Source organism: Geotrypetes seraphini, chromosome 2, assembly GCF_902459505.1.
Source record: "Geotrypetes seraphini chromosome 2, aGeoSer1.1, whole genome shotgun sequence".
Lineage (NCBI taxonomy): Eukaryota > Metazoa > Chordata > Amphibia > Gymnophiona > Dermophiidae > Geotrypetes > Geotrypetes seraphini.
In genome coordinates, this window is record NC_047085.1 from 230,444,687 (window position 1) to 230,470,575 (window position 25,889).

A 25,889-nucleotide genomic window follows, 5' to 3' on the forward strand; every position below is an offset into this window, starting at 1 on the left:
GAAGGATTTAAGAAAAGAAATGAATACTTCTAACTCATCCATTCAGAAAATAGAAAAGGAAATTATAACATCGAAACAATTGCAAGAGACTTTAGTTAAAGATAATATTAACCTAAGGAAGAAGATTGAAATGCTTGAGAACAATTCATGTAGTAACAATTTAAGGTTAATTAATTTTCCAAGACTTGATTTGTTAACACCTAGAGATATGCTCAAGAGATATTTAGTGGAAATTTTGGAGATACCTGAAGAATCATTACCACTATTCTCACGGGTTTATTATTGCCTGATAAAGAACAAAATCAACAACAAAAAGTAAAATCTTCAGACCGAGAACCCTTAAATATCTCACAAATTTTAGAGACATCTGAGAAGGACTTAGCATCATCAGCCACTATGATTATTACCTTAGCTTTGCCAATTGATAAAACATGGTTGTTAAAACTTTACTTTAAAAATAGACAAAAAAGTTTTCTTGGTCACAAAATACAAATGTTTCCAGACTTGGCACGGGAGACGCAAAGGTGTCGCCGTGAATTTCTTCTTTTGAAACCTGGGGTTTTATCTTTGGGGGCGACTTTTTATTTGAGACATCCATGTAAATGTATTGTGTGTTACCGTACTTTTAAATATGTGTTTTTTGAACCATCCCAATTGACAAACTTTGTGGCAATGTCTCGTCTGAATGCAAATAATCTTTGAGCCCTATAACTTAATCTTTGAGCCCTATAACTTGATTATTGATGACCTCACTTCACTGCTATAGCTCTCAGTTTCTTATGTATTATTATTATTTTTCTTTATTATTTCGCCAATTTTTCTTTGATTCTTGGATCCTAAGTTGAGGACTTGAGCATAAATAGTAAATTTGTTAACTTATGAGTTATATTTGCATTGTATTTGATATCTATTCTATTATTGCTTTCTGTACAAGTGTAATACTTGAAATTTAAATTGAAAAATCAATAAAAGATTTAAGCATAAATATGCATGAGAGAGATTTGCATATAATGGAAGTGACAGGTATGCAAATCTCTCTCATGCATATTCATTAGGGATATCTTGAAAACCTGACTGGCTGGGGGTCCCCCAGGACAGGTTTGGGAACCACTGCTCTAGAACATATTACAAAAGAGAGAAAAAAGAAAAGATGAAAAAAGAGAGCGCCACCAGAGAAAAATACACGACAGAAAGTGTCAATGAGTAAATGTTTGCAATAATTATCAGTGTCCCAACAGATCCACATAGCAGAGTTCAAGTTCTAATCTTCGGAGGAGCTGCAAGAGTGGCTGATTGTTGACGGCACAAACTGCCCTTACCCTTGGTTGACTCACTGTCATTTAGGCTAGGGCTGCTTATTCAGAACTGTAGGTCATGGTGCCAAAGTTGGCAGAGAAGATCCATCCTGGGGAAAATGTTCTTGCGCTTCCTGCAGAGTGCGAAGCTTGTGCAATTTCCCATCCTTATAAAACAATAATGTGAAGAAATGGCACCACTTATATAGTATATTCTATGTAAATGTTGCATGAAAGGTCTAAGATCCACCCGACGTCACATCCTGATAAATTTCTATAGAGTAAGAGTCCCAGGTGAAATTCTCCATTCTGCGAATAGCAATGTTTTGTATCTAGTGAAACATGCCACAATATCCTTGGGCCTGTTGTTAATAGCTGCGCTCTGTGACAAACCCAGGTCCGTTTCGGGTTTTGGCCAAAACAAACCCGAATCCGTACCGGGTTTTGCCCCAGTGATCAGGAGTATTCACAGTGCACCTAGATGCAAGAGGGCTGATCAGGTGACCTGCCAATTGATTGATGAAGCTGACTTCTGCTCTGATTCTGACATGGAGGTAGAAGAGACAGGGCAGGATAAGATTAAGAGAAAAACCTACACTCCATGCAGACCTGCCACTGTCAGAAAGCTTATTAAGTTTGAACAGCCTGTTAAAATCAGGGCTAGGGAGAAACCTGCCTGTAATAGCAGGAAGCAAGCCGGTGTGTGGAAAACCCTTCCCCCCACCTTCTCAGAGGGGGAGTGGTTATCCACAGGATATAACGAGGCACACGGGACACATGAGACACACAGGAGAGACGGGAGAATGGGAAGCTGAGAGGAGGCAGTCTCTCACAGACTGTCCAATGCTTGAGGCAGATGAGTTACCTCCTGTCTGGGACACTGGAGAAGGAGAAGCCATGGAGGTGCAGGAAAGCTGTGTAGGAGCTGACACTCTGCCAACACCCATGGAGACCCAGTAAGCCTAAGATTGGTATTTAATTTCTTTATGCTGCAAGCTTGTCTCTTACCCGTTTGAAGCCAGTGAAGCTCTCCTGGGAAGCCACATTTTTGAGGTTTTCTGTAAAGCAGGAATGTGTGTGTTTTCTGACAAACCATTATGAACGTATTTCCTGTATGATGATTCAGCTGGGAAATCTCGATGGTCCTGCACAGCTGTGCAGACTTTGGAGCACTGGGAAAGAGACTGAAACAGACAGGAGCACAGGTAGTATTCTCTTCCATTCTTCCTGTTAGGGGCAGAGGAAGGGGCAGGGACGAACGCATCCAGAAGACGAATGAGTGGCTGCAACGATGGTGCCAGGAAATGAACTTTGGATTCCTGAATCACGGAGAGGCATTACAGGGACTACAGGGACCAGACGGACTCCACCTGACCAACAGAGGTAAGAATGTCTTCGGACACAGACTAGCCCGCCTACTTCGTAGGGCTTTAAACTAGGTAAGTCGGGGGAGAGTACCCATTTTTACACCGGAGCAGTAAGTAACAATCCTGATGTGGCAAACCAGAACTCCGCTTTCAAGTCTGAGGTAAGTACCCTTAATGCAAAAGAATCGCTAGGAGACACTTTAACTCCAATGGGTGGCTCACTACAGGAGCTTAAAAATCAGAAAGAGTGGAGAGCTATGTATGTTAACGCACGCAGCCTAGGGAATACATTTTTAGAACTAGAAACAGAAATAGTTAATGCAGATCTAGACATAGTAGCAATATCCGAAACATGGTTCACAGACTCTCATGGGTGGGATATAACTATACCAGGATACAACCTGCTTCGGCAAGACAGAGAGGGTAAGTTAGGAGGTGGGGTAGCACTTTACATCAAAGAGAACATCAAGACAACCAGGATCACGGATGTCAAGTATACTGGGGAATCCATCTGGGTAAACCTGGCCAGAGGCGGAGAAAAATGCCTATACCTTGGTGTGGTATACAGACCCCCAAGACAATCGGAGGACAAGGACACAGAATTAATTGAAGACATGGAGAATATCACCTTACGGGGGGACGTAGTTCTGTTAGGAGACTTCAACATGCCTGATGTAGACTGGAACACACTCTCAGCGACAACTTGTGATAGCAGAAGGATATTAACGTCCATGAAGGGAGTATAGCTCAAACAACTGGTACTAGAGCCCACAAGGGCCCAGGCCATCCTGGACCTGGTACTTACGAACGGGGAAAGCGTCTCGGAGGTCTCGGTGGGAGAAACGCTAGCCACCAGTAACCATAACATGGTATGGTTTAACCTTAAGAAAGGCTTCCCTAGATCACAAACAAAAACAAGGGTACTCAATTTCCGGGGCACTGACTTCACACGCATAGGAGATTTCATCTATCAGACACTGCAGGTTCAAAAAGTGACTGATAATGTGGAAGCTATGTGGTCAACCTTGAAATCGACCCTTCATGAGGCAACTATCCGCTACATAAAATCGGTAACCAAACAACAAAGGAAAAAGAAACCCCAATGGTTCACAGATGAGTTCTCGTACCTAGTCAAGGAGAAGAAAAAAGCATTTCTCTCATACAAACGCACCGGGGAAAAAGAAACTAACATTGAATACAGGACAAAGTCTGCAGCGGTCAAAACAGCAGTCAGGGAGGCCAAACTTCGAACGGAAGAAACTCTAGCGAAGAACATTAAGAAAGGGGACAAATCTTTCTTCAGATACATTAGCGACAGGAAAAAGAACGCAAACGGGATAGTACGCCTTAGAACGCCAGACGGGAATTATGCGGAAACAGATTCCGATAAAGCCAAAATACTGAATGATTACTTCTGTTCAGTCTTTACATGCGAGGCACCGGGACACGGACCACAGCTGGAAGCAAAGCAAAGCATGGAAGACCCATTTCAGAATTTTGAGTTCACACCAGCTGATGCTTACAGAGAACTGTCAGGACTCAAGGTGAACAAAGCCATGGGACCGGACAATTTGCACCCAAGAGTGCTCAGAGAGCTATGCGATATTTTGGCGGAACCATTAGCCGTGCTCTTCAATCTCTCCCTGAGAACGGGGAGAGTCCCCCTGGACTGGAAAACTGCCAACGTTGTTCCTCTGCACAAGAAGGGTTGCAGAGCGGAGGCTGCGAATTACAGACCAGTGAGTCTCACATCAATAGTGTGTAAACTCATGGAAACCCTATTTAAAGGCAAACTGGACACAATACTGGATGAGGGGAATCTGAGGGATCCCTGCCAACATTGATTCACTAGGGGCAGGTCATGCCAGTCCAATCTTATCAGCTTCTTTGACTGGGTGACAGGAAAGCTGGACTTGGGAGAGTTTCTGGACATAGTGTACTTGGATTTCAGTAAAGCCTTTGACAGTGTCCCACACCGTAGACTATTAAACAAGATGAAATCAATGGGGTTAGGTGAGAAACTAACTGCATGGGTCAAGGAGTGGCTGAGTGGAAGACTTCAGAGGGTGGTGGTCAATGGCACCCTCTCTGAGACATCGGAAGTGACTAGCGGAGTGCCGCAGGGCTCAGTCCTGGGACCATCCCTTTTCAACATATTCATAAGGGACTTGACCCGAGGGCTTCAGGGTAAAGTAGCACTGTTTGCCGACGACGCCAAACTGTGTAATATAGTAGGTGAAAGCAATCTCAAAGATAGTATGATGCAGGATCTGATCACATTGGAAAACTGGTCCTCAACATGGCAGCTGGGCTTCAACGCTAAGAAGTGTAAGGTCATGCATCTCGGTAGCAGAAATCCATGCAGAACATACACCTTGAATGGAGAAATACTAGCTAAGACTTCAGAAGAATGGGACTTGGGAGTGATCATCAGCGCAGACATGAAGGCTGCCAAACAAGTAGAGAAGGCCTCATCCAAGGCAAGACAAATGATGGGATGTATCAATAGAAGCTTTGTCAGCCGCAAACCTGAAGTCATAATGCCACTCTACAGAACCATGGTGAGACCTCATCTGGAATACTGTGTGCAATTCTGGAGGCCACATTACCGGAAAGATGTGCTTCGAGCTGAGTCGGTCCAGCGGATGGCCACTAGGATGGTCGCTGGACTCAAGGGTCTCTCATACGAAGAAAGACTGGGCAAGCTGCAGCTCTATACCCTAGAGGAGCGAAGGGAAAGGGGTGACATGATCGAGACATTCAAGTACGTCACAGGTCGTGTAGAGGTGGAAAACGATATATTCTTTCCCAAGGGACCCTCGGTCACAAGGGGGCACCCGCTCAAACTCAGAGGAGGGAAATTTAGTGGTGACATCAGGAAGTATTTCTTCACAGAAAGGGTGATAGATCACTGGAACAAACTTCCGGTGCAGGTGATCAAGGCCACTAGTGTGCTCGACTTTAAGAATAAATGGGACATCCACGTGGGATCCCTACGACGGTCGAGTTAAGGAACTAAGTCATTAGCACTCAGACTTAATAGGGTGGGTAAATGGAGTGGGCAGACTTGATGGGCTGTGGCCCTTTTCTGCCGTCATCTTTCTATGTTTCTATGCCTGATTGCTACAGCAACGTTTAGAGGGAAACGTTTGCTTGATTTTGAACTCTGAATAATGCTGTGATTCTTATGTGTTCTGGACTGTTGGATAAAAGCATGACTTATCTGATTATTACTGCTCTGGTGAATAGAACTGTATTTCTTGACTGATTAAAGTCCAGAAGCAGGGGACTGTACACAAGGCAGTGCTGACCCAGATTCAACTGCCTGATTATATTATTTTGAACCTTTGTATTTCATGCAATATCTGTCCATCTTGAACTACAAGGCTGTTGCCTATATTTTTGATTTATTCAACCAGTGGTTGAAATAAAGTTTATTTTTGCTTTGCCATTTCTGACTAAGATTCCTTCATACCTTGCATGCTTATAAGTTTTAGAATGTGCCTGTTTTAAAGACCTGAAGGATCCCTTAGTGGAAAGGGACACGCCGGGTTCCAGCTTTGGTCACATTCCCAGGTGCTCGCTGCGCCTTACAGGAGCCCGGGTTGTGACAAACACAGTGATCTCTATTAAGCTGAATGGTTTGAGCTTGCTCCTGCAACAATATGCTCGCTATCTGTTGGACAACATTCTCACAGTCCTTATATGTCGGAGAATCAGGTAAGCCTCGAAAGCGCAAATTATGATGATGAGTAATTATCCTGAAGGTCGGTAAGATGCTTATTGGTTGCTTCAAAAAGTTCAGCCTGAGAATCCAAGTGATGTTCAGCCTCCATCACTCTCGATCCCAGCTCATGTATTTCAGCCTTAAGTTCGGTTCCCAATGAAGTCACCTCCATTCTAATTGCCTTGATATCCTCGCTAATCTCCTTCATCCCATTGGTACATTTCTTGTATCGGGTCTGTAGAAAGCACAGCTGGGGCCGCATTAATAAGCACAGGGTCTGCAGGCGTCGAGGAGCCGGACAGCGGCATTGCAGATCGCTGTTCGGCCGGAGTCATCATAGTGCTCCTCGTGGTAGGCCACATCTCATGCTTATAAGCACTCTGTTTAAACTTACAGCATAAAGGGAAACCTGTTCTTCGACAGATTGACATAGGTCAGCACATACTTTGCAATTTTCTGCCTATTAGGAAAAAAAAAAAAAAAGCTTTTTGACGAGGGTAGCAAGAGCTAGTCCTTCACACGACCATCTTAGCTGGTGCCTTCATCACGCCCCTTGATAGCTATTATCACTCAATCTGTCCAAAGGCTTCATCTTCCATACCCCACCGCATCAAGAGATATTGACTACAGATACTTCCAAACTCAGTTGAGGAGCGAGCCCACCTTGAAGACCTCCATACTCAAGTCAACTGGAACTCTTTAGAGACCACTCTCCACATCGATCTCCTTGAGCTTTGCATTATCCGCAGTGCTCTACTCACATTCTAAGATTGTCTCCTCAGTCAAAAGTAGTACTCATTTGAACAGACAATTACATTACATAAGAACATAAGAATCGCCTCTGCCGAGTCAGACCACAGGTCCATCATGCCCAGCAGTCCGCTCCCGCGGCGGCTCCCTAGGTCAATGACCTTTAAGTGATCTATTACTCTAAAGCATTTGTGCTGCGTAGTACCCCTCTAATTATACCCGTCAATCCCCTTTTCCTTCAGGAATTTGTCCAGTCCCATTTTGAAACCTAACATCGTACTCTGCTTTACTACCTCCTCCGGAAGTGCATTCCAGGTGTCCACCACCCTCTGAGTGAAGAAGAACTTCCTGGCATTTGTTCTGAATCTGTCTCCCTTCACTTTTTCCGAATGCCCTCTAGTTTTTGTTGCCCCTGCCAGTCTGAAGAATCTGTCCTTCTCTACCTTCTCTATACCTTTCATGATCTTGTAAGTTTCTATCATATCCCCTCTAAGCCTCCGCTTCTCCAGGGAAAAGAGCCCCAGCCTGTTCAGTCTCTCAGCATACGAAAGGTTCTCCATGCCCTTTATCATTTTTGTTGCTCTTCTCTGGACCCTCTCCAGTTTCGCCATATCCTTATTAAGGTACGGCGACCAGTATTGAACGCAGTACTCCAGATGCGGTCGCACCATCGCCCTATACAGTGGAAGGATAAACTCCTTGCTTCTGTTAGCGATACCTTTCTTGATAATGCCCAACATTCTGTTCGCCTTTTTCGAGGCCACGGCACATTGTGCCGCCGGTTTCATTGTTTTATCCACCATAACCCCCAAGTCCCTTTCTAGGTTGCCCTCTCCCAATGGTATCCCCCCCATCGTGTAATTGTACATCGGGTTTCCTTTCCCCATGTGCATGACTTTACATTTCTCCACATTGAAGCTCATCTGCCCACTCACTCAGTTTGTTCAGGTCCCTTTGGAGTTCTCTACATTCCTCAACTGTGCTAACCTTACCGGAGAGTTTTGTGTCATCTGCAAATTTTATAATTTTGCACTTCGTCCCTGCTTCCAGGTCATTAATGAATATATTGAACAGTAGCGGTCCCAGCACTGACCCCTGTGGGACGCCACTCGTGACTCCTTTCCAGTCAGAATAGTGACCTTTCACTCCTACTCTGTTTCCTGTTCGCCAGCCAGTTTCTGATCCATCTGTGTATGTCCCCTTCCACTCCGTGGTTCCACAGTTTCCTTAGAAGGCGCTCGTGAGGCACCTTGTCAAAGGCTTGCTGGAAGTCTAGGTACACTACATCTATGGGATCACCTTTGTCCAATTGTTTGCTTATTCGTCTGGCAGGATCTACCATTACAGAAACTATGCTGGCTTGTTCTCATCAGCTTATTTTTCTATATGCTCATTGATACTGTCCTTAATTAATGATTCGGCCATCTTCCCTGGAACTGAGGTTAAGCTGACCGGTCTATAATTCCCTGGGTCGCCTCTGGATCCTTTCTTGAAGATGGGTGTAACATTCGCTATCCTCCAGTCCTCCGGGATCACCCCTGTTTTCAAGGATAGGTTGCAAATCCGCTGTAGTGACTCAGCTATTTCGTCTCTAAGCTCTTTTAGTATTCTTGGGTGGATTCTGTCTGGGCCCGGAGATTTGTCCATTTTTAGTCTATCTATCTGCTTGAGTACGTCCTCGAGGCTTACCTCCATGCACAATAATTTTTCCTCTTGGTCCCCCTTGAAGAATTACTCGGGTTCCGGCACGTTGGATGTGTCCTCTTTTGTGAATACCGACGAGAAGAACGTGTTTAATCTGTCCGCCACCGCCTTTTCCTCTTTTACCACTCCCCTCCTGTCTCCCTCATCCAGGGGTCCCACCTCCTCCCTTGCCGGTTGTTTTCCTTTCACGTAACGAAAGAATGGTTTAAAATTCCGTGCCTCCTTGGCAAGTTTCTCTTCATACTCTTTTTTGGCTGTTCTGACCATGTGGTGACATTCTTTTTGATGCTTCCTGTGCTCTTTTCAATTTTCCTCGGTTTTGTCCCTTTTCTACGTCCTGAAGGATTTTTTTCTTGTCTCCTATCACCTTCTTAACTTCATTGGTTAACCATGCTGGATCTCTCACTTGGTTCTTTCTGCGCCCCTTTTTGAACCTGGGTATATACAGGTTTTGCGTTTCGTTTACCGTGTCCTTGAATAGGGTCCAGGCTTGCTCCACTGTCTGTACCTTTCTGTGGCTGTTCCTAAGTTTTCTCTTTACCATTTGTCTCATGACATCATAATTCCCTTTCTTGAGGTTGAACGTTGTTGCAATGGTTCTCCTCCCCTTTGGCCTACCTATTTCCATTTTGAATTGGATCATGTTGTGATCACTGTTTCCCAATGGTCCCACCACTTCCACCTCGTGGGCAGGTCTCCTCAGTCCGTCGAGGACTAAATCCAGAGTAGCTGCCCCTCTCGTTGGTTACATTACATTAGTGATTTTTATTCTGCCATTACCTTGCGGCTCAAGATGGATTACAGAAGAGGATTTCAGAATTACATAAGAGGATTTCTGGACATGTCCAGAGGTGTTACAGATAGAGCGGGTTGCTTCAGAGGATTGAAATGTTTCAAACGGTGTGAGTTAGTCTTCATGGTTTTTTTGAATAGCAGGGTTTTTATTTCTTTTCTGAAAGTTTTGTAGTCTGTGGTCACGAATAGTAGATTGGAGAGTTGGTGGTCTAGTTTTTCTGCCTGTGTGACTAGTAGGTCATCGTACATTTTTTTCCGTTTTATGTGTCTGATTGGAGGGTATGTGAATGGTGTCTGGGTTTTCCTGTGTCTGGTTGTGGTAGTTTGGATTAGGCGGTTGTTCAAGTAGGCTGGGCTATCACCATTTATGGATTTAAATAGTAGACAGTAGAATTTAAATAGTATTCTTGTTTGAATTGGTAGCCAGTGTGAGTCGAGGTATGCATTGGTGATGTGGTCGTGTTTTCTTAGTGAATAGATTAGTCTCAGGGCTGTGTTTTGTACTGTTTGTAGTTGTTTTATCATTGTTGTGGGGCAGGGGAGATATAGGATGTTGCAGTAGTCAAAGAGACCTAGGACTAGGCACTAGACCAGGGGTGTCCAACCTTTTGGCTTCCCTGGGTCGCATTGGCCGAAAAAAATGTTTCTGGGGCTGCACAAATGTGCAAATGCTGCAGCAAGACAGAGGAGGGAGCCGGCAAGACTGTAAACACCCGGCGGCAGCAGAGGAAAACGCTGCATCACCCTTGACTGGGGCCGCACAAAATACTTCACGGGGCTGCATGCGGTCCTTGGGCCACAGGTTGGACACCCCTGGACTAGACCATGAGCTGGAATTGTTTTCTGTTGAAGGATTTTCAAATTTGCCTTAGGTTTCTCATGACTGCAAATGATTTCTGTATTGTTTTGTTGATTTGTGGTTGCATGGTGTGCAGCATCTGTCTATTGTCATTTCCTGAAGTTTTAAAGTAGGTTGAATGGGGTATGTGATTGAGTTTATTACTAGGTTTGTTGGGGTTTAATTTTTTTCGAGAAGTATTAATTTTGTTTTGTTTGTATTTGTCTGTCATTATGTGAACAAGTAAGGAGGCATAGGGTCTCACCCACTTTGTCAAGAAGTAGTAAAAATTTGAGCCTGGGCAATTCCTTCAACATAGTTCTCAAAGCAGTTTATCTTTCAGGAAAACAGAACATCTTAGCAGACAAGCTGAGCATACCTCTGCAGCCTCATAAGTGGTCGCTCAACTCAGCTATCCTATGTCAAATATTTGTCAGTTGGAGGACCCCACAAGTGTATCTCTTTGCTTCCCCTCACAATCTCAGACTTCAATTCTTCTGTTTCAGAATCTACACTCCCAATTGCTCAGAGACCGATGCCTACCTTTCTCCTAGACAGACAGACAAATTCCTATATGCTTTCCCTCCAATACTTCTCGGAAATACTCTGTTCAAACAACGCTAAAAACAGACTACTATGATATTCATTGCACCTTGATGGCTGAGAAATCCATGGGTCCCTCTCCATCAGTTCAGTGTATGGGAACCTATCATGCTGCAAATCTTTCCAACACTGCTGACACAGAATGAATGATCTCTTCTCTATCCTAACCTATGTTCGTTAGCTCTCACAGAATGTTATCTTTCACTCACTGAGTAGATGCTTTTATTTTTTCTGCACCAGTGTCGGCTATCATTGATGCTTCCAGAAAACTATTTCCATTCAGGGATGTTACAGTTTCAAGTGGACTCGCTTCATATTCTGGTCTATTCAATATTCTCTGCACCCAGAAACATCTCCTCTGCCATCGATACTTGAATATATCTTGCATCTTTCCAACTCTCGCCTTAAAACTAGTGCTGTTAGTGCTTTTCATACACCTCTTGACAAAAGGCCATTTATCTGTACATCCCTAATCTCCAAATTCTTGAAAGGCCTTCTTGAAACAAGCCACCAATCAAGCTGCCTCTTGGAGCTTGTAATCTTAAAGTTGTACTTTCAACCCTGATGAAGCCTCCTTTTGAACCATCTTTTAAATCACTTGGAAAGTGATTTTCTTCATCTGTCACTTCTGCACGTTGAATCAGTAAACTTATATAAGGCCCTCCTTATACAACATTCTAACACGACAGAGTCATTCTACAAACTCATCCTAAATTCCTCCCTAAAGTTGTCTCCAAATTTCTTCTGAACCAGTCTATAGTTCTTCTTGTTTTCTTTCCAAGACCACATTCTCATCTTGGTGTGGCTGCACTCCACACATTGGACTGTAAATGTGCTCATGCTCTTTATCTGGCTTGGACTAAACTTCACAGAAAATCCACTCAGCTGTTCTTGTCATTTGGTCCTAACAAACTTGGAGATCCAGTTACCAAAAGAATAATCCCCACGTGTTTCACCGTGTCTCTTTTTGCTATTGCTGGGCTGGGCTGGAGGATCGTGTCACCCCACACAAAGTTTGACAATGACAATTTCAGTAGCTCATCTTTGTTCCACTCCCTTTGAAGACATCTTTAAAGCAGCTTACGTGGTCCTTGGTTCATATTTTCACATCCCATTACTGTCTATAGAATCTTTCCATATCGGATAGTTGGTTTGACCAAGCAGTTCTACAAAATTTATTCTCTACATAAAGCCAACTTATCTCCAATCCATTTGGTTTCGGCTAGGGAGTCGCACGTGTGAGAATAGTAAATCCAAAATAAATAAATATATGCTGCTTGCCTATCCTGGGATAAATCACCTGTAACAGGTGTTATTCAAGGACATCAGGCAGATATTGTTACAACCCTCCCACCTAGTTGGCTTAGCTTTTTTACTAATCTTCAGGTCCCACGAGCTGACATCGGGCAGGAAGGCACCAGTGCATGCGCGGTATGGGCAGTCTTGAGATTTTCAAAAAGTTTAAAGTGACAGTACACTTTTGCACTCCCTGAATCAGGCAGCATTGATGATGTCACCTACATGTGAGAATATCTGCCTGCTGTTCTTGAATAAGAGTTATTACAGGTAAGTAATTGTGCTGTAGCCAGGCAAAACCTGGAGATTCAGGTACCTGGTTTGTGCTAAGCATTGAGCATACAGGTAAATGACTGCCCACTATGGTCATTGCCTTATGTTATTGACAACTGCAGGCTGAATATTGTGCCTATTAATTTCTATGAAGAAGGTAAAAAGTGTTACCTTCTATTCTCAGTTCAATCCCTTTCAATATCAAAGTTGCCAAGGGAAAGCAGTTTTTAACGGGAAGATGGTCAGTTCATGGTTCTATAAGCTCCTCATATTTTCAGCATAATACTTTCTTAATCTTAATTGCAGGGCTGGAAGACAGCATCAGATACAAGCTGCCCCCTCACAGCTGAGCCAGTTCAATAATATATCTCCCAGCCAGTGCTACTTAGGCTGAGTCAGTTTCAAGTGGGGGTGAGGGGAGAGGTGATAACAATTTTCTAATTTTTGTCTATGTAGTTTGAATCTATTGCTGTTTGTACTTGTTCTTGGCTTATTTTCATTTTCACTCTAGCTCCTCATTTCTCGTCTCTTAAAATTTATTTTCCTGCCTTCTTTAACCTGTCCTTAACATTTCATTTTTTTTCTTCATGTGTATACCTCATTCTGTATATAGGCTGTATCCACAACATTTTACCTTCTCTCGTCTCCCTGCCCTGTCTTTTTTGTTCCCTTCTTTACCCCTTCATGCCTGATTCCTCTGAAACATTCCTTTCTCTGAACCCTTTTTTCAGCCTGCATCCTCTATAAGCTCCTCTCCCTGTGTCTTTCACCTCTCTGCTCCTCTTTTTGGCCAACATTTTTGTCTTATGGCTGTTTGTAATGCTTACTGTGAATATGGTATTGTAGCCCACCTTGTTAAAGGGGGAGATATAACCAAATAAACTATAAACTATTTGGGTTTATTTCATAGCCCATAGCCCATATCCCCTTCTCTTTTCAGTATTATTTTTCTCAAAGCCCTTAGCGCTTCTCTGGTGCACAGGGCATATGAATCCTGACTAGTGGGTTAACTTCCCCTAACTGCAAGCTGTACAGAAGGAATCATTTACAATTTGTTCAGCTCCACCTCATTCCTCAGTGGGCAGTACTGCCTGTCTTCAGTTTTTTCTTCTGCTCACAAGCTGGAAGATGTCTTTCTGATCTGCTCTGAGAAGTTTTGTTATTTTCAGGTTTTTATCCGAATTTGAAGGCTTTGCGATGCTCAAGAGGTGCCCAGTAACCCTGGGGCAGGTCTGCCTGGGAGAAGACACAGACTCTCTGGATAAGTAACTGGGAGGGCAACCCTTTTGCAGAGCACCAACCTGCCTAGTCTGTTTTAATAATTTTGGTGGCTCGGGGACCATTCCCATGGTAGCAAAGCTTGCGCCTGGTTGTTACCAGAGCTTGAGCTCAAGCTGTGTGACCCCATGTCGGTCCTGAGGACTCTATCAGGTGCAGTTTTAGTGGTTTCTGGGGCATGGGATAGGGTCCTAATAACCCCTTTCCATAATTTGGCACCAGAATGCTGCAGCAGCAGCCATCTTGGATTTCCCAATTTTGATTAAAAAAACCAAAACACACCTCTTATCTGTCTCAAATCTCTTTGATTTGACATAAAATCATTTATAATGGACTCCTCAGACATTTCTACCCCTATATCATGCCAGGTTTGCACTGAATGATTGACTGAGGAGCATCCATGTACCATGTTCTGCAGTGCTCCTAGTGTGGGGGAGCAGGGGACATGGACTTAACCCCCTCTTTTATGTCTAGTGCTGGAGAATCGCAAGGGGCTCATTCTTCAGGGGAAAAAATCTCTCCTGGAGGCTGTGGAGAGTAATTTGGTGAAATGCAGATGCTTGGACACCGCAGAGCCCAAGAGATGACAAGGTGAGACCCTTAAGGGGTCCTCTGGGCTTCCTGCTCAGGGCTTTATCCTTGATTTTGTGAGTCTTATGTAGAAACCTTATGTAAATTGTTGGGGTCCTCCTGCGCCCTCTGAATGTGTGCTTGTGGCTGCTCAAGGGTGTTTGCCCTCCCAATACACACTTTCCCCCAGAGAGGGTTTCCAATCAGGAACCAGAGGACCAGTCAGAGGAGGACTGGGGAGATTGGGGGTCAGAGTCCATGCCTTTACTGCCCCAGAGTGAATCATTGCTCATAGGAGATCTCCGAGAATCTCGGTGAGAGCGAGAGCCAGAAGGCTTTGAGCATGCGCAGATGCTCAAGGCCCAGACAACAGGAAGGATCTTCGTGCACCGGCACGTTCTGGGGCTGTGTGTTGGTGCCAGATGGGGTAAGGCTTCTGTTCAGGCTGGCGGGGGATGCCAGTTCGCACGCGGGGGGGAGAGGGGGGGGAGTGATGCCGGTTCTGGGGAGGCGGGGGTGGAGCAGCGCCGCTGGCCTCGGAGTGGGGTGGGTGTGGGTGGGAACGAATCAAGCAAGTTTCCCTTCCTATGGGGAAACTCGCTTTGATATACGAGTAATTTGGTTTAAGAGCATGATTCTGGAACGAATTGTGTTCGTAAACCAAGGTTCCACTGTACCACAAACCTCAGATACTTGTAATACACTATGAATAGTGCGTATTACAAGTACACAGTTGTTCCCCGAGGAAGGTGACGGAGTCGCTGAAACTTGGATCATTGTTGGGACTTCGTATGTTTTATCATTTAATGGACTCATCGTTGAACTTTGGTAGAAACTGTCAATAAAGCATGTGTCACTACAGGTTGGATTTGACATTTCCAGTGCCTCTATTTCTGTTTATTTGTTCTCATTTGAGAGCATAAGACTAATGCTGTCCAACCTGTGTTTTGGAAGGTATTTATTAAATAATCACTGTGTTATCACTAATGTGCATAAAATAACCGGTTCACGTTGTGGGGACTTTCTACTTAAAAGATTTTTTTAAGTATAACTATCAAATTTTTTTTTAATCAAATTATTTATTTGTTAATGTTTTACTTTAAATTATATTCATTGTCTGGGCCATATTTGACTTTCTATGTATAGGTTTATTTACTTTTTAATATGATTTATTTAAATGAAAATGTTTGTTTGTAGGCTCCCATGAAAGGTACTTTTTGAGTACCGAAACACCGACAGCATTGAGTCATTTTATTTTACTATTTTTATAATAAAGATCATGTATGGAAGCATCTTGTCTTTTCCCACTTTTTGGGTTTGTTCAGGCTTTGTGTAGTTGCATCTTCTAAGGGTCCCAGAATATCTTTCCATCTCTTCCCTTCACTTCATACAGTCCAGTCTCTCTCATCTAACATCTTCCAGTCTCCCCAGCCACACAAGTCCAGCATATTTTCTGTCCCATTCCCTCTACAGGTCCAGCACCTCATCTTCCCTGCAGGTGAAGCACCTCTTCCTTTTCATCCCTCAACCTACCTTCAAGTCTAGTATCTTACTCCTCTTTCCCTCAGTTGCCCCCTCATGAGTTACACCTCTCCTTTTTCTCCCCTGCCCCATTCTTCTCTCCCGCCCCCATTCATGAAGCCATACCTCTTTGCTGGCAACAGAAGCCATAATAGGCTGCCTGGGTTAACTCAGAACCTTTCTTCTACTGCATTCTCACTCTCTGTTGCAACTTCCTGTGTACACGAGTGCAGGGTTTTGTAGAGGAAAGGTTCAGGGTCTGCTGCTGCCAATGAAAAGGTGTAGTTTAATGAATGATGGGGGGAGGGGTGTGTGTGTTGGGGAAGGAAGAGGGTAAGTTGCTATATCTGTGGTGGAAAGAGCAAGACAAGTTGCAGCCTTTAACACCCTCACCTTTCCCACAAAAAAAAAGCTCTCCTCTGTGCTGGTCTTGCGACTCACTGATTGATTGAGAACCATTGTTCTATAGTGAAGTTAGAAATAATAGTGATGATAAAAAAGCATCATGTGGCATTAAATGCTTTTTTTTTTTCCCCCCTCCACTAGCAATTTGGCAAAATTCTGGATGTGGAAATTATCTTCAATGAACGTGGTTCCAAGGTAAGGTCCTATTTTCATATGTAGTGCTCATGTTTCCTTTTTTCCCCTGTGGGTTCAGGGTAATAGTGATAGTAATCTCTAGGCTGAAAGAAATCAGCTTACGGTGAAAAGATGGAGCTAACAATGTCTGAGGTGTTTTATTTTTTTTGGTCTGTTAACTTTCCAATGGTCACTGAAAATGAGGCATACTGGTTACTTTCATGTCTTCTATAAAATTTTCCAAGAATCTTTTACTGTTTTCTAGTGTCAATCTGTTTTCTTTTATTTTTCTCACTGCATAGCATACAAATATCAAAGTTCTTTTACTTTTACTCACAATATGAAAAGATACTAGATTAACATTTGGATCATTCCATGTCAAGTGGACGAATACTGAAAACCACCCACGCTCAACCCACTTGAAATCCAACTAAATTTTACAGGGGTGTTGTCTAGGGTCTCAAATGAAACTCTGCAAAATTTTTTGGATCTATCTCAATTTGGTCAGGAGCTAGGGGTGGTTGAACAAAAGCAATTGATCTACTCCCATGCCTCGTGTGACCTAAAACGCCAACTTTGCTTAAGCATTGCGGCAGAAGGAAACTAACTAGGAGTCTGAAATTTTGCAGTTTGGTACAACACCAAACTGATTTTGTGACCTAAAACGCCAACTTTGCTTAAGCATAGCGGCAGAAGGAAACTACCTAGGAGTCTTAAATTTTGCAATTTGGTACAAGTTTGAAATCTTTTATGAATATGCTTCCATTTCTACAGGTCAGCAAAGTAGGCAAAAAAATTGACAAACCGAAAATTTTGGGCAAACTTTGGCTCCATACTGCTGCTGGTAGGTAAGTCAGCTGAGGATACAATTTCACCAGCAGACATGTACCATGAGGAACTTCCAAGATTTGCAATACAAGCCTTTACAGTGAAGTGAAGCTGAAGATAATGACAATTCAAAAAAATATGACTTTATGCATTTATGCAAATTTTCACAGTTTTTCAGATTCAAACATCTCTGTGTAGTTTTGTTTTGTTTTTCTATATCATTTGAAAGAGCATGTTTTTTGCTACAGAAGCTATCCTGTTTCATCTTAACCCTGACCTTTCTTTGGTGAGAATTAAAGCTTCAAAGATAAGCATTACTTGCTTGCATAAACATGTTATGTTGAAGGGTCATTGGCACTTCATTGTGAATATGCAGTGAAACTATATTGATCTGAAAACTCATAACCAAGCTTTGTCAGCCACAAATACTCGTCTCGCACTATGCTCAGCATTTGACAAACTTTACTGTTCACTTTTGCAAGATGACAGTCAAAACATGAATTGGCTTGCACAAACTACTTACTGTGTGCAAGCCCAAACGCATAATCAGGTGATTCACAAGAATGTATGCATAGTTGTAGTAGTATGTCTGATACATGCACCTTTTCTGAACATGTTCTGACTTGCAACTATCACAACACAGTAGCTGTATGAACAAGTCTAGCTTTAAGGTTCATCATGCCCTTATAACACCATATGACTTCATTATTTGACAAAGCTTGCCTTTGGCATATTGCTTTCCATCTATTCTTTCTGTGCAGCATCTGGTTCTTTCCCTAGTTAACTAGGTTATGCCTGTGTGAATTTTGGAAACTTACTCTGCACTCGCTGACATGTACAACTTGCTTTGCTCTATTTTCATCGTGTTCTCACACTGATATTTTTCACCTTATTTTTATTAAGTATTTTTAGGTGACTCTTATCTTATGGAGACTAATAATAAGCTAGTGTCCTGCAGTATTGGAATCTATGAGAGTTCTGAGTGCCAGAAACCATCTACCTTCTATTCTGGAGAAAGCTGCTTGAAGCTTATTTCTGATTTCTCTTTGCCTAACCAAGAATTAAGTAAAAGACGCTCTGGAATTTCTACTTTGTCCATGGATTCTAATATCTGCACTCATCATGAAGCCTTGATTCTACAGAAAAACTGCTGTAATCCGTTCAGAAAACACAATCACAGCAATATCAAAGGTCTACATCAAATTGATCTTCCTGCGGCTAATCATTTAAAAGCTATCATAAAGCACGACCAAAAGCTTTTCCCAAGATGCAGGCAAGACTTGCATGTCAAACTGCAAGGTCTAAGTAGCCCTAAGTCGGATTCTGACAGTGATGACCCTAATAATGCATCTGAAAACCTCAATGTCAGTTTTTCACCATACGGAGTCTCTCCTCTAAAGAGTCAACGGATTAGCAAGCAAAATGCCTTAAGTTATGCTAAATGCAAATTCTCTGAAGCCCATAATGCAATTGCAGACCAAATTGCAGTTATTGGTAACTTAACTCCAGCTAATATCAAAGCAGACGCAGAAAGTGACCAATGTAAAAGGTGTTCTGACTATGACCTTCTATTGACTGAAGTGAAGCAGAAGTTGGAACTATCTAGTAATAGGGAGAAAATACATATTCTCACTCTTGCTCCACATAGCTGGACTATTGAGAAAACTGCTTTGGAATTTGGCGTTTCAACAAGAATGATTAAAAAAGCCAGGAAGCTGAAACAGCAGGGTGTCATTCTTGCTGTTCCAGCAACAAAGAGAGGAAAGTGCTTGCTCAGCAGATTGCACAGAAAGTCCTGGATTTTTATGAAGACGATGAAATCTCTAGAATATGCCCAGGCAAAAAAGATTGTCTCTGTTCGGATCAGTGGTGAAAAAATGCAAAAGCAGAAAAGATTGCTATTATGCAATCTGAAGGAACTGTACACCACCTATCGCAGTCAGCATGGGCCTGAAATTGGGTTCTCAAAGTTCTGTGGGCTTCGGCCAAAATGGTGTGTCACAGTCAGTTCATCAAGGACTCCCATTCAGTCTGTGTCTGCACAATCCACCAGAATTTGAAGCTTATGCTTTCAGCAATTGCAGTTCCAGATGACTACAAGGTGCTTCTGAATAAAACTGTCTGTGATATGGACTCAAAAAATTGCATGTTGCAGTGGTGTGAAATATGTCCTGGGCAGATCCCTCTGGAGGAATATTTGACTGAGTTCTTTGGTGAACATGATCCAGATGATATCTTTGAATTTAAGCAGTGGATTCACACTGATCGGGATACACTGGAAACTTGACTATTATCTATAGTGTCACAAATACCCTCTGGCCGCAGCTGGTCTGCGTGGCACATGACAGGGGTTAGATTGTGCCTCTAGGGGTCGCACAGGTTTTAGGAGACTGAATACTGGTGTTTAACCATTAAGACACCATACCCATCTGTAACTGAAATATGAACTATGCTTTATTATAACTCAGTTCAAAAAGGTATTTGGCTTTTCCCAGCCTCAAAAGAAAGTCCAAACAGAACAATTCAAAATTCATTTCACAGTGTCAGAATGCTCCCAATCAAAGGAAATTTCAGCATCAGTTCATACTTGCAACAAACAAAAGAAAAAATGTTTGGAAACAGGTCCTGGGTTTCTCTGTGCCTCAGAGTACTCCCTTCAGAGTCTTAATTCAGGTGTTCTTCATGTAGAACAGGCAGGAAGTGCACACAGGTAGAATCTTTGCAAAAGAGTTCTGTTCTCACCCTGAGTCCAAACATATAAATCTGAGTGAGTTAGAACAGAAAAGAAAACAAAACCAAACTTCTCAGAGCTGTGCTGGGCGAATCAGCACAGCTCCTGTGCTTCTGCACTAGCCAGTCTCTTACACAATCCCAGAGAAAAAAACACAAGAAAAATAAAACTTTCAATGGTTCCTTCTAGAACCTGAGTATCAAACAATACTGTGTAGCAAAGAGTTCCTTATTGCAAAAGAAAAAAACTCAAAGTCTCTAGCACTGGTCATCAGCAAGAGGCAAAACCACTCCACTTTTAAACACAGTCAGCATTTCATAATACTCTCACTTGCTTTAGTTCAAACAACCCTCTATGGCTTGTGGTCTGCATTTGCTTCTCTTGGGTCCATGGCTTATGGCAAATCTCCTGTTGCCTGACCTACAGCCTTGGCTTCTCCCTGGCCATGTGGCTTGGATACCTCCTCAGTCTGGACTAGAGAGCTGCACGGGAACGGGGACGACGGGAATCCCGCGGGACCCGTGGGGATCCCGCGGGTTCCCCCTTCGGGTCGCGGGGATCCCGTGGGGACGCTCCCTAGGGTCGCGGGGATCCCGTGGGGACGCCTCCTAGGGTCATGGGGATCCTGCAGGGTTCGATGCACTCGAGCCACGAGTCTCATCTTCTTTTTCCTACCTGCCGTGCCTTAGCACATAGCCGACAGGAAGTCTTCCACGATGCCACTGCTGACATCGGAGGGAGAGCTAAAGCAAAGCCCTCCCTCCCTCCCTCCAATGTCAGCGCTGACATCGGGAAGACTTCCAGTCGGCTGTGTGCCGTGGCAGGGCAGGTGGGAAAAAGAAGATGAGTCTCGCGGCTCGATTTCCATTTTGCTTGCAGATGAGGGCTGGGAGGCGGAACACAAAAGGGGGAGGGAGTGCGGTTTTGGCACAAGGCATGAACTTGGGAGAGAGGATGGAAGAAGGGAGGGAAAGAGATGTTGAGGTGGGGGAGGGAATGCATTTTTGGACACAGAAGGCATGGACTTGGGAAAGAGGAAGGGAGGGAAAGAGATGCTGAGGTGGGGAGAGAGTGCGTTTTGGACACAAGGCATGAACTTGGGAAAGAGGATGGAAGAAGGGAGGGAAAGAGATGTTGAGGTGGGGGAGGGAATGCGTTTTTGGACACAGAAGGCATGGACGGGAGAGAGGAAGGGAGGGAAAGAGATGGTTGTGTACACGGGAATGGAAGAAAGGAAAATTTTTTGTCATAGGGAGGGAGTGAGGTACAGATGAGAGGGAGAAATATTGTGGTGGAAAGGGAAGGGTGGGACAGATTGAAATGGATGCAAGAGGGAGGAATGTTGGACATAGTGGTGAAGGGAATGGAGGGAGAGATGTGGCATGGTGCTGGAGAGGGGAGATAGAAGGAGAAATGTTGGGCATGGGGCTGGTGGGCAGGCACGAAAGATGATAAAGGGATAAATGCTGGACCATGGTAGGAGGAACCAATGGACAGCAACAGAAGAATTTACAGAAGATGGGAAAGCGGAAAAAAGAAACTGGGACCAACTTTATGGAAAAATAAGTCTCCAGACAACAAAGGTAAAAAACGGAATTAATTGACTAAAATATGTTAGCTTTGGGAAATGTATATAGCAGATGTCTTTGTATTGTGTTCAAAAGAAAAGGAAATGCATTTCTGGTTTTATTTCTACAGTTTTGAAGTACTTGCTTACCCTTGCTGTGACTGGTGGGGATCCCCAAGCACCGCCAGCAGAGGACCTCCTCTAGAGACGGCCAGAACTCCCCTCCACCAAGCACAGCAGTCGCTGGCAACATCCATGAGCCACTGAGGTGCCAGCATCTGTGACTCAGGGACGCTATTGCTGCCTGCCAAGCTTGGCAAAAGGGACCCCCGACCAACTGCAAAGGAAGTCCTCAGCTTGGGGGTTCTCATCAGCTGAGTATTTATATTTTATATTTACATTAGAGGCTCTGGTAGAAACCCGTTTACAAAGTATGTATTCTTCCCAATTAATATTTCCAAATTAATAAAGTCTCTTTGCTTATTTGTAAATGGGTCTCTACCAGAGCTTTTAATTCAGTAGCATAATTAAATGAAATACCTATTTCTGAAGTTTATAGGGACGGGCGGGGACGGAGGAGATTCCTTGCGGGGATGGGTGGGGATAGGTGGAATTCCTCACGGGGACGGGTGGGATTTCTGTCCCCGCGCAACTCTCTAATCGGACTGCTCTCTTTTCCTGTCCTAGGAACCTTCTCCCTCTTAGCAGTGCAGCTAGCATTTGATAGGCAAGTGCCCCACCCCCAACCATCAGGTGAAGGAGTTCTAGGCACTCTGCAGCTGCTTGCTTCCTGATTAAAACTATTTACTTTCAGTTCAATGTGAATTGCACTTTAGACCCATCTGCTTTCTTGCTCCCTCTGGTGCTTCTGGAGAAAACAACATAAGTTTCAGGATTTTCTGGTTTTCTCCAAGATGGAATGACTAATAGCCTCAACTGGCTCTGCTACCTTAGGGATACTCCTAGCAGGCATACTCTGCATATCACAATAGAGGACTTCACTTCCGAATTAATTGGAAAAATTTCTAATTTGGCCAGCTACCATTTTATTTCCAAATACCAAAGTACTTATCTGATGGAACTGAAAGCAAATATAAAGGAAGGGCATGCTATTGTTTTGATGGACTTCACTGAAAATTATTCCTTCATCGTTCACGATGTAGTACAGGGGTTTCACTGGGAAAATAGTCAAGCAACATTACACCCCTTCGTTGTCTACTTCTGCAATCCTGATATCCAAAGCCTATGCATATGCATGATCAGTGACTACTTGCGTCACAATACTATTGCTGTTCATGCATTTTTGAGGAATCTTATTCTGCATCTGAAGGAAGTCTTTCCTGTCTTAAGCCATATTCACTACTGTAGTGATGGTTGTGTTGCGCAATATAAAAACTTCAAGAATTTCATTAACCTCTGCAGCCATGATACTGACTTTCAAATTACTGCTGAGTGGAACTTCTTTGGCACCAGCCATGGCAAATCTCCATGTGATGGGATTGGGTATCTATTTCGGGAATCAAATTTTTCTTCATTGCTTAGAAAGATATTGACAATTCAAACTCCAAAAAATACTGCAAACGATGCTTAAAAGACACAAAAAAGAGCAGTGAAAAGTCTATAAGACTTTCAGGGCGACTCGACCTGTCTAACGCACTAATTGCTGGATATGAGTAATAAAATAATATAATATATGAAAGGAGGAGACCTCAGTGTGAAGGATAAGCAAGGGGAGAAAATTCTCCAGCGCTTTATGCAACGTGGTAAAGGTTCAATGACCTCCACCTGCACACCTTCATTGGGCCTTTCCCGTGTGCTCGAATTAAATCATACTAATAAATATAATTTTAAATACAGTGATATAAAATAAATCGCAAAACTAAAGTGCTAAAGTAAAGGCAAGGCAAGTCGCTCTGAAAGTCCCCCAGCCAGCTCCTAGATGAAAAACATATGACTTAGCTTGAAGATATTGAAGCAATAAGACCTGCTCAGGAGCAAAGGTTTAGTATGGGCCACACAGTTGCTGGAACAAGAGAAAATCATCAATTTAAGCCCATAGACACTGCTAGACTCTGCATTAGCAAAATTTCAAGTGACACTAGCTCATTCATTGCCAATATCTTAGAGTCTGATACTTATCCTGAACATGTCTCTACCTTTCAAGCCTCTAGCTTTCAACCTGGACAATATTTAGCTTGCATATATGACAATTCTTGTTGGATTGGTCATGTATGTGAAATTTCAATGGAAGAATGCAACATCCTGGTTAATTTTTTTGCATCTACAAGGTCCTGCATGGTCATTTCACTGTAGAGACATATGCTGGATTCCTGAACAGCATATTATTGCAGGCCTTAATGCATCTATGACCACTTCATCAGGCAGACAGTACACTTATCCACAAGCTATTTTGGCAAACATTGACCATATTTTCAAAATCATGTGCAAGAAACTAAGTTAAAAGTTGAATTTATGCAATTTCCTGATCTTTGTCAGTATGTATGTGCACTTTAAATATGTGGTTATTTTTGCACTTCTTTTTTGTCTTTAATAAAGCTTAGAAATTTATATGGTATTATCTGACAATTGGGAATGTCTTTCAGACAATGGATCAATAACTGATAAATATGTGGCCTCAGTGTATAATACACTTGTTATGATCTTCACGACCAGTGCCAGTGGGTATATGAAAATGCAAGGATACAAGGAAGGGGATCATAAAACAGTAACAATCTGAACTTAACTGTGAAACTTCATGTATCTTGTTCATTTGCATACAACATGGTGTGTGTTAAACATACCTCTTTTCAATATTAAACATTTGTGCGCATATACAACTAATGCTTATCTTGCGTGTGGACAAGGTTCCACACGCAAGGCTTCTGAGGAAACTACAAAGCCATGGAATAGAAGGGGATATACTAAGATGGATAGGCAAATGGCTGGAAAACAGAATGCAGAGGGTGGGCATAAATGGGAAGTTCTCAGACTGGGAGAAGGTAACAAGCGGTGTGCCCCAGGGCTCTGTTCTTGGGCTCATCTTATTCAATATCTTCATAAATGACCTGGAAGAATAAACAACAAGTAATATAATCAAGTTTGCAGATGACACAAAACTGTCGGGCAGTTGGATCACAAAAGGACAGCGAAGAACTCTAGAAAGATTTGAACCAGCTAGAGAAATGGGTGAAAAAGTGGCAGATGAAGTTTAATATAGAAAAATGCAAAGTGATGCACCTGGGCAGAAAACACAAGGAACATGAATATAAAATGTTAGGTGTAACATTGGGCAAGAGCGAACAAGAAAAGGACCTGGGGGTACTGATAGACAGGACCCTGAGGCCGTCGGCTCAATGCGCAGTGGCGACAAAGAAAGCAAACAGGATGTTGGGCATGATAAAGAAGGGAATCATGAGTAGATCGGCGGATGTCATAATGCCGCTTTACAGAGCAATGGTCAGACCACACTTGGAATACTGTATCCAACACTGGTCTCCCTACCTAAAGAAGGATATAACACTGCTGGAAAGGGTGCAGAGGCGAGCCACGAAGCTAGTAAAAGGTATGGAGAATTTGAGCTACAAAGAACGTCTCGGAAAACTGAGATTGTTCACCCTCGAGAAGAGAAGACTGCGAGGGGATATGATAGAGACTTTTAAAATACTAAAAGAATTCGACAAAATAGAGCAAGAAACATCGTTATTCACATTGTCAAATGTGACTCGGACAAGAGGTCGTGGACTGAAACTGAGGGGCAATAGGCCCAAGACAAATGTCAGGAAGTTCTGTTTCACACACCGAGTGGTGGATGCTTGGAATGCTCTCCCGGAGGAGGTTGTGACGGAGACCACCATTCTAGGATTCAAGGGCAAGTTGGATGCACACCTTCTTGCAAATCACATTGAGGGATATGGGTAAACAAGGTCTTCATCAGGGAACACCTAGCTTAGCCTCCGCGTGTGCGGGTCGCCGGACTAGATGGACCTAAGGTCTGATTCGGTGAAAGCATTTCTTAGGTTCTTGTGTAATTCTCACCAAAGAAAGGTTGGGTCCAAGATGAAACAGGATAGCTTCTGTAGCAAAAAATCCTCTCTCAAATGATTTAAAAACAAACAAATAAAAAAAACCTACACATTAGAGATATTTGAATCTGAAAACCAGTAAAAA

General features: G+C 43.1%; 1 protein-coding gene across 13 annotated transcripts in view; it reads left to right on the forward strand.

The window, feature by feature from the left end:
* RBFOX2 (RNA binding fox-1 homolog 2) overlaps positions 1 to 25,889 on the forward strand; it is an 839,083-nt gene that overhangs the window by 458,299 nt on the left and 354,895 nt on the right. For all 13 annotated transcript variants that reach the window (XR_004538493.1, XM_033935143.1, XM_033935145.1 and 10 more), the window contains one exon: positions 16,564 to 16,617. Coding sequence is in view for 12 of the 13 variants with exons in the window: in XM_033935143.1 (XP_033791034.1) it covers positions 16,564 to 16,617 (54 nt within the window). In the remaining variant the exon portion in view is untranslated. The remainder of the gene's footprint in view (positions 1 to 16,563; positions 16,618 to 25,889) is intronic.